The sequence below is a fragment of the Myxine glutinosa genome, chromosome 4, assembly GCF_964187855.1.
Source record: "Myxine glutinosa chromosome 4, kmMyxGlut1.1, whole genome shotgun sequence".
In the NCBI taxonomy this organism is placed as follows: Eukaryota; Metazoa; Chordata; class Myxini; order Myxiniformes; family Myxinidae; genus Myxine; species Myxine glutinosa.
In genome coordinates, this window is record NC_136264.1 from 160,659,364 (window position 1) to 160,674,700 (window position 15,337).

Consider the following 15,337-nt stretch of genomic DNA (forward strand, 5'->3'; position numbering starts at 1 on the left):
GTTGGCCCAAATCGCGCTATGCTAAATCAATGATGGAAAAGACACAACGACTGGGATAAAGGAAACGACGCAAGCGGTACAGTTCTCAAGACCTCCGGAGGAGGATATAATTGGTGGTGGAGAAAAGGGGTAGATTACAAGGTAATGAGGTAAAGCACAGAAGAGATAGGCACTTAGACACAATCTTATCTATCCCAGACAGACCACAGACAAACGGAACAAGACTGACTTACACAGGGATTGATGGCAGGGAAGGACAGGTCGGTTGATAGCACAAGGTGCACCTTGGCTCAGGGACAGGATAAAGCGCAGAAACAAAAGATGCAGGGAGGTGTCACAGCGCTCGGAGGTGGCGTCCTTCTTGCTTCAAGCTCAGCGCGCATCTTACGTCACCTCCCTCTTCCTGCGCATGCTCAGCGGGGAGTGACACGCCCTCGGCTCGTTGGCTCCGCCCCAGATGGGATCGGTCCGCCGCTTCTATTGGGTGCGGGGGTTACCGGGCTCCGCCCTTGACGAGGAGCTGACAGCGAGCCCCTACCTGGTAACCCCGTCGAGCACATGCTCGATGGCGGCTCGTTGGACAGGCATGGTGCACTCCCAACACCCCCTACCAACCAAGCCGGAGTGAGGACACACACTCCCCGCGCCGCCGCCGTTGTTGTTGTTGTTGTTGTTGTTGTTGTTGTTGTTGAGCCATGAGGAAGAGCTGCGGGGAGGTATTGGGAGGTCCTAAACTTCCTAACGGTGCCATACAATCACATTCTGGTGCAACGAAGAGTCAGAATTAATGGAAACGAGTCCTTAACTGACATAGACTAAGAATAACTAGCAAGATGTCCTATAGTTGTCTACGTGAGATGCGGTGGACCTGGATGCGACATTTAATGGGGGAAATAGGGGAAGGTCGGGTCTACAGAGTGTTGTTTACAGAAAATGGGACTAGGGAATGGGGGATTGGGGATAGTTGGGAAGGATGAGGAAATAGGGGAATATTTACAAGCGGATATGGATGGATCCAAATCCCATATCCGCAACAATATATATATATATATATATATATATATATATATATATATATATATATATATATATATATATATATATATATATATACATATATATATACATATTTATATATATACATATACAGTCACGTGAGAAAGTAAGTACACCCCATGTAAAGTTTTGACTTTTTCAACATACAGCTATTTGATCTTCATTTCAACAATATTGATAGATGAAGGTGATATAATACAACAAATATCATGAAACATTTACATTTTGTAGTCCATTGTATAATTTAAATAAACATAAATGCAAATTTCGCATGTGGAAAAAGTAAGTACACCCTTGGCTCTAATAGGTGGTATTGCCCCCTGTGGCAGAAACAACCTCAAGTAGGCATTTCTTATAAATGTCTACCAGTCTCGAACATCGACTGGGATAAATTTTTGCCCACTCCTCCATGCAGAATTCTTTCAGCTGTGCGATGTTTGACGGGTTTCTTGCATGCACAGCTCGTTTCAAATCCCCCCACAACATCTCAATGGGATTTCGATCCGGGCTTTGACTTGGCGATTCCAGAACCCTCCATTTCTTTCTTTTCAGCCATTCTTTGGTGGATTTACTGGTATGTTTAGGGTCATTGTCATGTTGCAAGGTCCACCTTCGGTTGAGCTTCAACCCTCTTACAGATGGCCTCACATTATCCTCAAGCACCCTCTGGTACAATGAAGAATTCATAGTGGATTCTATGATGGTGAGCTGCCCAGGCCCTGATGCAGCAAAGCTGCCCCCAAACCATAATATTTCCACCACCATGCTTTACAGTTGGTATCAGGTTCTTGTGGTCAAATGCTGTCTTTGGTTTTCGCCAAACATGTCTTCTGGTACTGTGGCCAAATAGCTCTACCTTTGACTCATCTGTCCAGAGCACATTGTTCCAGAAGTGCTGGTCTTTGCCGCGGTGTTCATTGGCAAACTTTAGTCTTGCCCTGATGTTCTTTCTGGACAGCAAAGGTTTCCTCCTGGCACACCTCCCATGTAGATCAAATTTGTGCAGCCTCTTTCTAATGGTAGACTCGTGCACTTTGACATCAACAGTGGCAAGATCTACCTACAGCTACAGCTACAGCTACCTGTAGGTCCCGTGATGACATTCTGGGGTTCTAAGAGACTTCTGTCAGCATCTTGCGGTCTGCTCTCGGGCTGAACCTGCTGGGGCGGCCTGGCCTGAACAAGTTGGCAGTTGTTTGGAATCTTCTCCACTTGTAGATGATCTTCCGGACAGTCGAATGATTGATTTCAAATTGTTTGGAGATCTTTTGAAATCCCTTCCCAGACTCGTAGGCATCTATAACCTTCTATCTGAAGGCCCCAGAGAGCTCTTTTGATCTAGGCATGGTGACGCCGCACACTTCAACAACAAAGAGCAAACCAAACTAAATGTCTGAGGTTTAAATAAGACAGGTTCCTCCAAGATCCTGTCTAACGATGTTCTAATCATTTGCACCTGAGCTGGTGCACCTGATTCTAATTTTAGGTATTTGAAGTAGTGATAAATGTAGGGGTGTACTTACTTTTTCCACATGCGAAATTTGCATTTATGTTTATTTAAATTATACAATGGACTACAAAATGTAAATGTTTCATGATATTTGTTATATTATATCACCTTTATCTATCAATATTGTTGAAATGAAGATCAAATAGCTGTATGTTGAAATATGTTGAAAAAGTCAAAACTTTAGATGGGGTGTACTTACTTTTTCACGTGACTGTACATGTAGATACTCCAGGTCATTGTATCTTACAAAAGCATTAATTCTTTATCTCAACAGGATTGGAGTCCTTCCCTGAAAAGAGCAAACAGAATATATGTGTGACGCGAACAAGCAAAGTGATTTGGACATCTGCCAGAATCAATTTTGTGTTTTTAGGCAACAAATTAAATGTTAAAAATACTAACAATGGCTAAAAACCCAACCAACATGAGCAAATGAGCATGATGAATGAACAGAATAAAGAAAAGCATTGGGAACTTGAATCCAAAAATCAATATTCTCGACATCCGACTTATTTTGCTTGATCGCATCACATGGTTAAAATGACATTTGACATTTCACCTTGGGTCAAGGTAAGTAAAGTCAAGTACATGTCAAAGGTCAGTTAATATCAAGAACATGTCAACAGAAAACAATAAGCAACATATTTTTCCAGATTAGGATCCAGCAGAACACATTTGAGATGGTAACTAATGATTGGCATTCAATAATAATGCGAAGTGATGGGAAGTATCATTGAATACACATGAGGATTTGTTTTTTGCAAACTATGACATCATCAGTCATATGGAATGCTGGCCATCTTGGATTATAACCTCCGTTATGTGACCCCCTAGTCTCCCTGTCAAGTTTGGTTGAGTTTGGATAAGTAATGACTGAATGTATCTCGGTCCGACAGACAGAAAGACAGACAGACAGACAGACAGACATCAAATTGTGTATTTTAGTATGATAGATTAATACATACACAAGTCTGATTTTTTTTCCTCCTCTTTCATGGTCATGGGCTTTAATTAGTTATAACGTATCCAGGCATACATTACAACTGTTTAAAGAAGGGGCTACGGGGGAAAATGCCCTCTGTTGTGATCACGAAAGGTCTGTGAATCACAAGTGGATTGGTGAAAATGTTTAATTTACTTATTTTTAACCAAAACCTCATTTTATGTCTTACTATAATTCACCAAATGTCTGTCCGTCTGTCCGTTCGAAGTTACCGCAAAAACGGCTTAACCGATCGCAACGATATTTTGGGTGGGTAATCCTAGGACCCCCTGGAGTAAAATAGGCTATATTGTTTTTTCAAGTTTTCCAATTTTCCAGTTTTTCCAAACACGATGGAATAATATTTACCGATATGAACAGTGATGTGGCTTTTGTTGAAATTCTACGTGCCAGGAGAGAGTCGATCGACTCCTAACGAACTCTTCCTATATAAACGTGCAGCTCCGAAGTAACATGGCAGCGTTTGCAAAGCGACTGAGAAACAGGTGTAGCGGCCGCTTCCGTGTTACAGATTCGGCACGCACTCTTCACACATAAACGTGGGACTGAGAAAGACGTGTAGTGGCCGCTTCCGTTTTGCAGAATTCAATCATTTTTCAAAATGGGCGTCATGTATTGTTTAGATTTTGATGATTTGCGTGTGATATGATTCAACGGATGTTTATATGAATCGTTTAAAATTTAAAAAAGCCTTCAATTTCTGATATTTTGCCTTTTCATTTGGGCTTCCTAATTGAAGTCCCGCCCGTAGGGCGGGTACCGTTGCTATTTGGATTAATTTGATAGTCATTTCAATGCATAACCATTTGATAGTCCTTTCAAACGATATTTCAACGCATAACCCAATGTTGTCTCTTTAAGACGATTTTTGAATTTATTTGGAATATTGATGTTCAACCCTTTATTTTACACAATAATTCACTGTGCAACGTTTTTAGGTAATTACAATTTTTTGCAATAATAATTGTTTTTTGTGAAATAACGGTTCATTTTTACGTGAATTTTATGCAGCAGCTTCACTGATATGATTTTTCACACTGACTTTTATGCAGCAGCTTCCTAATTTTATGCAGTTTCACTGATGACTTAAGCTCAGTGCAGGCTAGCTCGAGCTTGCTGGAACCTTCTGAATAAAACTACCTGCACACGGCCAAAACCCATCTGCACAGGTCTTCTTTTTAGAGTGACAGACTGCTTATATAACCCCCAGCTAAAGTTCTACCCTGGAAGGCCAAAGGGTTGAACAGTCATAGGGTTGTACATACACTGCCCTCCAGTGCACTGCCCTCCTCTTGTTCCGTACAGGAGTTACTGGAGTGTGCATTGCGGGGTGGAGACCCCTATACAGCAGCAGCCGTTTGTTTCCTGCTTGACCGTCCTATGTACTGGAGCGGAAATTCTCGGAGCCTTCTCCACCTCGTGAGAGCCCTGAGGCACCACGCACCCACTGCGCCCCAGCTGGTCATTCGGCAAGCACGGCTTTACGTCAATGCTGGTAAATCACAAAAAAGCACTTCAATATTTATGGGATGACTTGATTTTCAGGGTTAGGGAAACTTCAGCTAGAGTCAAAAGTTTCTTTTATTTGAAATAATTATTTATGTTTCTTGATAGCTTTGGTATAACTTTTAAATGAAGAGATTATCTGCTTTTATTGATATGTTGATCACTTTATAAATTATAGCATAAACAATTATTAATTGCGAAAATCGAAGATGTTTCAAGTATATGGGTTGTTCTTTCACATTATTCTGTCTGTCTCTCTGTTTGTTTGTCTGTTTGTCAGTCTCCTACAGGTCACAATTTTAAACCAATCTTTACGAAACTTCACCAAATCGTAGAGTTGGTTATAAGGAAGAAGCCTATTGATTTTGAGGTCAAAAGGTCAACATGGGGCAAAGGTAAACAACTATGTCAAATTTCTAAAGTCCTCAATTTTCATCCAATTGACTTGAAATTTGAAGAGGAGTCACATATCAGGAGAAGAGGAGTCACTGAATTCAACTTTTTTTATTTTATTATTATTTTAAATTTACTTTGAGGTCAACATAGTCCAAAAGGTCAACAAAGGCCAAATTTCTAAAATTGCCAATTTTCAACAGATTTACTTGAAATTTGAAGAGGATTTGCATATCAGGTCACTGACTTCAACCACCAATTCTTTTTGAGGTCAACATAGGCCAAAAGGTCAACATAGGCCAAAGGTCAACAACCTAAGTGAAGTTTCTAAAGTCCTCAATTTTCATCCGATTGACTTTAAGTTTGAACAGATTTGCATATCCGGTCATTTAATTCAACCACCAATTATTTTTGAGGTAAAAGGTGAAAAGGTCAACATTGGCTAATTTTCTAAAATCATCAATTTTTATCTGATTGACTTGTAATTTGAAGAGGATTTGCATACTTGATTGTTGAATTCAACCACCAATAATTTTTAGGCCAACAAATGCCAAAAGGTTAACATAGGTAAAAAGTTAACAACTTAGGTGAAATTTCTAAAATCCTCAATTTTCATCGATTGACGTGAAATATGAAGAGGATTTGCATATCAGGGCACTGAATTCAACCACGAATTATTTTCGAGGTCAACATAGTCCAAAGGTCAACAACTTATTTTAAGGATTTCTCAAATGTCGTGCTATGCACAACATCTTTTCATGTTGGAATTATTCGTTATTCTATGAAGGTGGTTTAATTCTGGACCTGCAATCCCTGTAAGAACTACAATCAACTTGCCATTAATGATATATTCACCACCACCAACATGAGCATTCACATCTGAACTGGGAAAATTAACAGAAACTCTTAGGTTAATCAAAACGGGAACATAAACTTACTTTGCCTTATTCATGGAGGTGGCCAGTTTAGCACCACGTGGTTCATTCTGTACACTTTCATATCCAACTTTAAATGATTTGCACCAGTCAAAAACAGATATGATTGACAGGCAATCATCACCATACTTTGTTGCCAATCATCTGTAACTTTCAACAGGCTTGAGGTCAATTATTTGCTAATTCTGTTCCACCCTCTTTGCTATAACAACCACCCTTCCGGAAAATAAATGAAGCAACCAGCAGCCACAGGCTGCATACGAAACAACAACTTTGGTGCTCAAATTTCATTGATACTTGTAAACAGTACGTGAAGGCAACGGACTGCTTTTGTTAGTGTTTTGATTTTTGAGCAATGAGTCAAGAATCGGGTTCAGTTTCTGGTCTAGTCTGCCTCTACTTCATTACCTTCACCACCAAAGGTGGGCGTAGATTATGTTTTCACCCTTGTATGTCTGTCTGCTATAATAGGACATCTCCAAAAAGTTGTGGACAGATTTGGATGAAATTTGGTGGAGAGGTTGGGTATGTGACAGAGACGAAATAATTACATTTTGGTGAAGATCCAGATCCGGATACTGGACTTTTAAAGTGATTCTTCACCATTTAGAGATAGTGCCAAAAACGATATTTAGCATGATATCTCAAAAACTTGTTGATGGATTCGGAGGTAACTTGGTGGACAAGTTGGGCATGTGACGAGGAGGAATTGGTTCAATTTTGATTAAGATTCGAATCCGGATCCGGATCAGATAAAAAAAATTTAAATGATTCTTCATCATTGAAAGATAGGGCTAAAGCCAATATATTAAAAAAAAAAAAAAAAAAAAAAAAAAAAAAACCACCGTTTAGAGGCCATTTTTCCCCGCGAAGCGGGGGTTGGCCTTTTCGGGGACCGTGGTAGTTGTTGTTTTTTGGTCCCCTTTTTGAAGCAATGTTTTACGGCCGGATGCCCTTCCTGACGCCAACCCTTTTTGCCGCCTTCAACGACAAACAGGGAATTACCAGTGAACTGGTACTCAATTAGCCGACCTCGGAAGGATGACAGGCTGAGTCAACCCCCCTGGCATTAATTCGGCGATCGACCGAGATTCGAACCCAGGATCCTAGGATCCTAAGCCGGCACCCTAGCCGCTAGCCCAACACCAGGGATGAATTGAAAGATAGGGCTAAAGCCAATATATACTGTAGCATAATATTTCAAATAGTTGTGGATGGATTATGATATTTTAAAAAGTTGTGGTGGATGAGTTAGGTAGATGACAAGAGCAACCCGATTAAATTTTGGTTCAAGTCCGAATCCAGATCTGGCCTATCAGTGGGATACAAAACATAAGGTGTTCAGCCTGGCGGAGGTATGCGGTCTACTGAATGCCAGACTTGAGTCCCAGACCAGGGACTCAAGTCAGAAGGACTTAAACTTATAGATTTGAGACCTTTATACTTGTGACTCGATCAAATCCAGTACCGTGACAGACCTCCCAAAAGTTCATAAATAAAATAAGTTTAATTATTTGTACAAACTTGGTTGAGGAAATCATGAATGCCATCTGAACCTTCACTTTGTGGCTCCATGCCCTTGGATATAGTCTATGTGCCTGCAGTGAGAATTCCTTGTGTTGTATCTTTCATGATCAGTGTGTTTAATGTAGTAGTTATATTTTACCATCCTCACAGTGCAACAATGCCTACCAGTCTCTCACCACAAGCTTATGTTTCTCAAAACGAATATGAACTTCACATTAATAGGTCTTCTTGGATCAAATGCAAAAAAAACTCTAACTCTTCTTAAAACGTTTGATTTGATGGATTTGTTCAATACATACAATTTGTAATTGAATCTTCTGACTGTTGTTCTTGTCTTTTCCTTTTGAACTTTGAGTGCTGTTCGTTTAACACTAAGGGTGCATTCACATAAAAAGGTTTGTCCTGAATAAAGCAATAGTTTGGAGAGATGAGGTCTGTGTGAACACAGGTTTGCGCGTCAAAGCTCCGAACGTATCAATCTATCCGGGACCTTGGATTAGTAGTGTGGAGTAAATGTTTGTGAACATGGCAAAAATATTTTGTCTGCGGAAAATATCACGGTAACAGTAACCGCATGATCCACCTCCTTACCTTCTCATAATGCAAACTGCTTCGCTCCCTACCACCTGGCCCCTATTAAACATTTTTCTGTGAACTCCAAAACTTTTCTAGGGTTCAAAATCTTGGGAATTGGTTGGTAAAGAATATCTCTGCAAAATATTTACCAAGTAAACAAGCTAGTCAATTTCCCAAATAAAAATATATTTTGTGGGTTTTATTTATTTATTTTGGGACTCCAAATCTTTTGTCTCGGACTTGACTTGCCAGGATTGATTTTAAGTGATGCATTTCATTTCAATCTTGCTTCTTTAATGATTTAAGTGGAAAAATTACAAATAACGCATTAAGTTATTTAAAGCTTTGTCATATAATGTTAAAAGAAAAATACCAAATTGATACTTGACATTTCCACTTAGTTTTACTGTGTAAACATTTAGAACTTCTGCAACCATGTATCTACTTTGTGTACAGGTCAACTGCAGAAAGCAGAGTTCATTCTCAACAGCCTGATTGAAAACAAAGGTGAAACAGGTAAAAAAGAAATCAGATGTTTCGAACTCTTTGCAGCTACAAGTTTGTCCTTTTAAAATGTTTGAAGCTTAAGGGGAATTCAGGAAGTTGTATTTTCAGAGGACTCATTAATTGGTAAATTCATTATTTAAGTGTATTGGTACACCCGCAGACTCCGGGAGGGGCAGGAAGGGTCATTCCTCTTTGGGGTATATAGATTACAGTCGATCTATGGGCGGGTCTCAAGAACATTGGGTGTGTGTTCATTTACGAAGTTTCTTGTGAAGAGATCGCCAAGTGGTTTAAGCATTTGAGCAAGCACTCCATTCAAAACAGTTAAGGAACGGCTGGCTTGGCAAGCGCTAGCTAGCTGCTTGGTAAAGGAGCACAACCCGAGCTTCTCCCTTTCAGTTTCGTATCAAACAGCAGGAGCGAGTTTCAAAAGTTCGCTACGGAAAATGCCACGGAGGCGGCAGAAAGGGCCATGTTATTAACCCAACATTTGTGGGTTATATAGAGTCCAGTAGATCTTCGCTTAGTTCTGTAAGTAAACCTTACTTCACGGATGTCAGGATTCCTCCAAATTTCTTAATTTAGTGTTATAAAGAGCATTAGCAACTGTTTAAAAAGCTAAGCATACGTGTTTGTGGTTTATAATATTTTTACTTCCTGTAGAAGCCGTTGCTCCCACAGAAACGCCATTATAACTATAAGCTATTTATACACGTTATCACCGCAGGAAAAACGCTTTGGGGAAGCAGGACATTATTAGTATTCATTCATTCATTCAATAACATTAACAATATGCGATTATCATTAATTTTGTTATTAAAAGCATCTTTGGAAAAACGCCACGATAAATCTTCTTCTTTGGAAATACGCCATGATAAAGCTAATTTAACATTTATATACACCTCAACGTGCAACCCCATTGACAGCAATGGTGGGAAAACTCACTCGGGGGTGGGGGAGGGGGGGAGAAAACCCCCTTGGGGAGGGGGGGAAATGAATGCTTTACAACCTTCATTGTGTAACCCTTCGTCATCCTGTCAAGTTTGATTGAGTTTGGATAAGTAACAACAGAGTGTATTGGCATCAAAAAATCATCAGACAGACAGACACAAATGGCGTACCGTATACACCGGTGCATAATACGCACCCGTGTATAGCACCCCCAACTTCCACCCTAAAAAAAACCATTCATTTTCAGATTACAGTAGCGTGAATCTATGCATTTGTACACAAACTTTAAGTAGCACAAAATGAACATTTTGAAAGGAAAAAAAACCTCAAAATATTTAGCTATATGTAGTCAGTATTCTGTTACACACGCGTCAGTGCTTCATAGAAGAAAGGAGAGAGAAGAGAGATTAAAAAAAAAATCTTCATTGTGGAGCCGGAGTAGCTCTTTGGTTTCTTCTGTCTTGTGACAGCGAAACGCATCCAGGACCAGCATACTCCTTTTTTCGTAAATGTATTGGAAAATTGACTTGTTTTGAAGCCGTTTTTCTATCCCCGTGTATTGTACGCACCCCTAACTTTTGACTTTTTTCCGATAAAAAAGTGCGTCTTATACACCGGTATATACGGTATTTTAGTATGATTATTATTCATTACTCAGGAAAATACATAATAGCCATATTTTTGTCTGCATTGTATGGAGTGTCAGTACAACAAATTTGGTAAATCATGATCTTCATCATCTTCCTCATCAAGTACCATGCTCTGTACAGAGGGTCGGTTTTGCCAACTTTCTTGGATCAGGTTACAATCCTGGATGGATTGTCATTCTGGCACAGGACGTCAGGGCAGGAATTTGGAGTTGGCCATGGTGCTGGCGATAGCTCACCTACTGTTTGCGAATAACACCGTGGGGATATTTAACGTCCACCAATTAATGTCAGCAGGCAGGACGCACTGTTTAAGGTCCATCCGATGGACCACAGACACATTGATGCGTCGCCATTCATGTGAAACACCATGGTGACAGTTTTATAACTGAATTAAATTAAAATCCAGGCTGGACAGCACAAGGACGTGTGCATACCTTCAAGCTACCCATGTCAGCCCACACCACGTCGTTATGATGACCAGCCAAAGAATAATCTTAAAATTATTCGAGATTTTATTTTCATTCCGAAACAATAGTATGGTCACATGACATGGGGACTCGTTTAGTAACCATAACCATTACAGTTGCATATTTTACTAAAAGGAAATATAATAACCTTCTGTGGAACGTTTTACGGTCCCAGCGTGTGTCGTAAGGTAGGTAGAAATTTCAGAAATTCCTCAATACAATTATGATTTTGAAATGCGATCGATACGGTCCTTCTTCCCAAATCCGGAAGTGAACAGATGATGACGGTTCGCTTGTTTGATAATATCTCAATACAATCGAGATTTAACATTATATTTTGAAATATTAATACCATAGTATGAATTTGTGATTGGAATGATTAATGATGCTGTTTGGAATGAAAATATAGAGAACATGCTGTCAATGCTGACGTTCGACTGAAGGTGGCACAGAAATGTGGAATTTATTGGTTCATCGTTTGCTATTTGCCATTTTGGCCCCAAGTTATTCCAGCTGTCCATGCCTGGAGTCACAAGAAAATTAATACTTATATTACTTGCTAACTGGTATCCCCACCCAGGTCACTCCATCCTCTTCAACTAAAGTGCCAAACAAGTCCGAATACACCGTTGTTAAACTATCAGTCTTGTATTTAAATACCAGCTCCATTTGATTGATTTGTCCAATAGCCGGAGCTGTATCAGATCATGTGATTTGATTTGCAATCTCAGATTTGAACTCGCAGGTTTTGCTTGCTGACTCCAGAGAGGGATGCAATCAAATTTGAGACTGTTGATTATATTGTCCAAGATAACTTCTCCATTAACGGCCACAATTTTTGAGATTTTACAAGAATTTGAGAGCTTTTTGCAACACTGAGGAAAATTGTTTGAGTGAAACAGTGTTTGTTTGCTTTTATAAAGGGACATGGAACTATCGAGAAGACAAGGATCGCACATTGGTTCAAGCAGTTTGTGTCCAGATCCGTGGGCAGATCCTGCATAAGCTTGGTATGGAAATGTCAGTTTCCAAGGCTCATTTGTAGCTTGGTTTGACCTAGGAAGCCAAAACTTTCAGGGATTCATGAGGGCACCCTGAAGTTGTGCATGTGCAAGTTTCCTTTGATTCAGTCACGTTTTGAAAAAATAAAAAATTTGCCCATCTTACCATTTTCTTCCTACTGGGGAGGGTGCGTGCAATTGGAATTATCCGAGCGATATAACTACAATGTGTAATATATATATATATATATATATAAAACTGTGAGAAATAGTAGAAACTCCACAGTACGTGCAGGGCATCTCATTTGCATTAAATAAATAATCCGGAGATTAAGTCAGACGCGGACGTAGCTTCAGGACGTCTATCTTTAATTTTCGACAAGCTTTCGACCAACAAAGGTCTTCTTCTTAGTCGTCCCCAAGTTCAACGGAAGTGACTTGTGACTTGAAGTGACTTGAAGTGACAAGTGGAATGTGACTTCCGTTGAACTTGGGGACGACTAAGAAGAAGACCTTTGTTGGTCGAAAGCTTGTTGAAAATTAAAGATCGACGTCCTGAAGCTACGTCCGCGTCTGATTTAATCTCCCGATTATATATATATATATATATATATATATATATATATATATATATACAAATACACACACACACGCACACACACACACACACACACACACACATAAGCAGTATTGAAGGAGCGGTGCTCCCACGTCGATCGGAAGAATGGACGCGACAAAAAAGCTGGAATTCGTCCGAGTTGCTTTATTCAAACAAAACAGCTCAGGTAAACTCAAAAGCCCATTTATCGGGCAGCAATATATTGTTGCGGATGTGAGGACTGTATATTTTTTTGATTGTGTGAATTATTATTATTGTTTATTCTGCGCCTCCTGCCTCCGGAGCTGTGTAAAGGTCAAAGGGCATCCCATAATTAGTCCATAAAGCATCCACACCACAGCCAATCATAGAATACCCCTGTTCAATAGTTATATCTTATTATGTGTTTTAGGGTAAGGCTGTGTCTCCCATTAGCTGAAATACTCCATTGCACCAGTGAAAGAGATAGATTCCCTTCATTCCCACTCCCAACACTTCCATTCCCCCCTTTTCGTCAATTGCAATTCGCATTGCCAACTGCATGTTGGGCGGTTTTCCCTTCATCCGCCATTGACCACGAGGCAGGGTTGGGGAAGAAAGGCGGGTCCCCACCTCGTCATAGAGGGGAGGAGTGAGTCAGCCCCACTCAACCAACCACGAACAAGGGGTTGGACTTGGAGAGGGTGTGGAGAGAAACATCGAGGAGGTTCGCGAAGGTTGAGGGGCGGGGCCTATATAACCCGCAGGCAGGGCGTGTCCAAGGCAGATGAGCTTTGACGGCATGAGCTACGACAAGAGCGGAGTGTGTGGTTTTTTTGGTCAGAGCTGGGTTGGTCGTCAGTGGTGGTCAGTGTTTGCGGAGAGTGGAGGGGTTGCGTTGAGTTGTCGGTGGTGAGGAAGAGTTGGACTAAGCAAGAGAGAAAGAGTCCTGGAGTTAGTAAGAGAGAGAACCCGTCACGCGAGAAAACCCGTCACGCCAGACCCCCCACCAGCAGCGTTGGCTTGGCTCCACCAAGCAGCTCCGACCCGCTACCCCGCGCACACGACAGGATCGGTGGCATCGGCGGCCGTCGAGGTCCAGCCCGACGTCCCGTGCGGGATCAAACTCCAGCCAGCTCCGGGCCTTCCTCCAGCCACCCACCTGCTGTCATTCCTGCCTGCAATTTCCATCCATTTGCGGACGTGAGTTTGTTTTGTTCGTGCTGTCCTGGGTAGTAACAATAAGTCTGTATAAGCTAAAGATTGCACTTTGTCACCTGCGTCTCATGTCCCTGTAAATAAACGTGACTGCTTGCTTCCTACTTATATGTGTAAATAATAAATCCAATTACTCTTCTGTCCGTCTTCTCGTCTTATTCCTTTTCCTCTTTGCATTCGGTCGTTTTAGAGTTTTCCAGATTGGGCAGCTGCGGTGCGATACGGCCAAAGTTTGGGTGGAATCGGGTTCTAGTCGGGGAATAACTGTTCGGTCGCGGTCATACCAACCGCTCGGTCAAAATAACATCTTAACCGCGTCCGCAACAATATATACACACATTATCCCGGAGCGTTTGCCCGGGAACGGCGAGAGGGGGCGTGGCCGGGTGTCCTGGCCACGGCCTGGCAAGTCGAGGGCGGGCATGCCCGGGCATCCCGGACGCGGCCTGGCAAGTTGAGCGCGGGCCTGCCCAGGCGTCCTGGACGAGCCCGGCATGGTGATCGCTCTGCGTCCTTGGTAGGTGCAAGGCGATTGTGAAAACCCAGCGGTAGCCGCTACACACGTCCCCCCAGAATCGACTTGCACCGGCAGGGTCAATTTAAGGGGGGTCCTGATGACCCGGCTGAAGCGACCCCTGGTGGGTCGTGGGGGGGGGGGTCCGGTGTGGTGGTGGGCGGTCGAGTGGGGGGCACCATGGACGGGGGGCGGCCTCACCGCGGCGGAAGGGCCAACCGTGGCGGTTGGTCGATGTCCACGTGCGTCGGCTTGAGGCGGTCCACCGCAATCCGGTCCGACCTGTCGCCGATGTCGATGACGAACGACTTGTCGTCCCGTCGCAGGACCCGGAAGGGCCCGTTGTACGGCGGCCGGAGTGGCCCCCGATGTGCGTCATGACGCACAAAAACATACTCCGCTGTGCGAAGTGCTGGGGGGACGTAGGACTGGGGGTCACCGTGGTGGGATGTTGGCACGGGGGCAAACCGTCGGGCGGCCTCCTGGAGGTCCGAGCGCTGGCGAGCTGCGGACCAGGGACTGGTAGCGTCGGGCACAAACTCGCCCGGGACGCGTAGCGCCTGGCCGTAGACAAGCTCGGCGGTGGATGCCTGGAGGTCCTCCTTGGGGGCCGGGCAGAGGCCCAAAAGGACCCACGGCAGCCGGTCGGCCCAACCGCCGTCCTGAAGGCCGGCCATGAGCGCGGCCTTCATGGAGCGGTGGAATCGCTCGCACAACCCGCTGGCTTGGGGGTGGTAGGCCGTAGTACGGTGGAGCTTGACCCCCAGGTTGCGGGTGACCGCGCCCCACAGCTCGGAGGTGAACTGTGGTCCGCGGTCTGACGGGATGTCCGCCGGTGCGCCGAAGCCTGCGCCACGTCGGCGGAAGTGGTGGAGACGAGGGGAACGGCCTCCGGCCACCCGGTGGTCCTGTCCACCATGGTGAGCAGGTGTGTGAACCCCCGTGA

General features: G+C 42.9%; 1 protein-coding gene across 3 annotated transcripts in view; it reads left to right on the forward strand.

Annotated features, from left to right (window-relative positions):
* The window catches only part of ALPK1 (alpha kinase 1), a 302,227-nt gene that overhangs the window by 190,746 nt on the left and 96,144 nt on the right, over nucleotides 1-15,337 (forward strand). For 2 of the 3 annotated variants that reach the window (XM_068113909.2, XM_078776674.1), the window contains exons 5-7: nucleotides 4,875-5,064; nucleotides 8,963-9,022; nucleotides 12,005-12,091. In XM_068113909.2, coding sequence (XP_067970010.2) covers nucleotides 4,875-5,064; nucleotides 8,963-9,022; nucleotides 12,005-12,091 — 337 coding nt within the window. The remainder of the gene's footprint in view (nucleotides 1-4,874; nucleotides 5,065-8,962; nucleotides 9,023-12,004; nucleotides 12,092-15,337) is intronic. The other variant, XM_078776675.1, reaches the window with a different exon arrangement.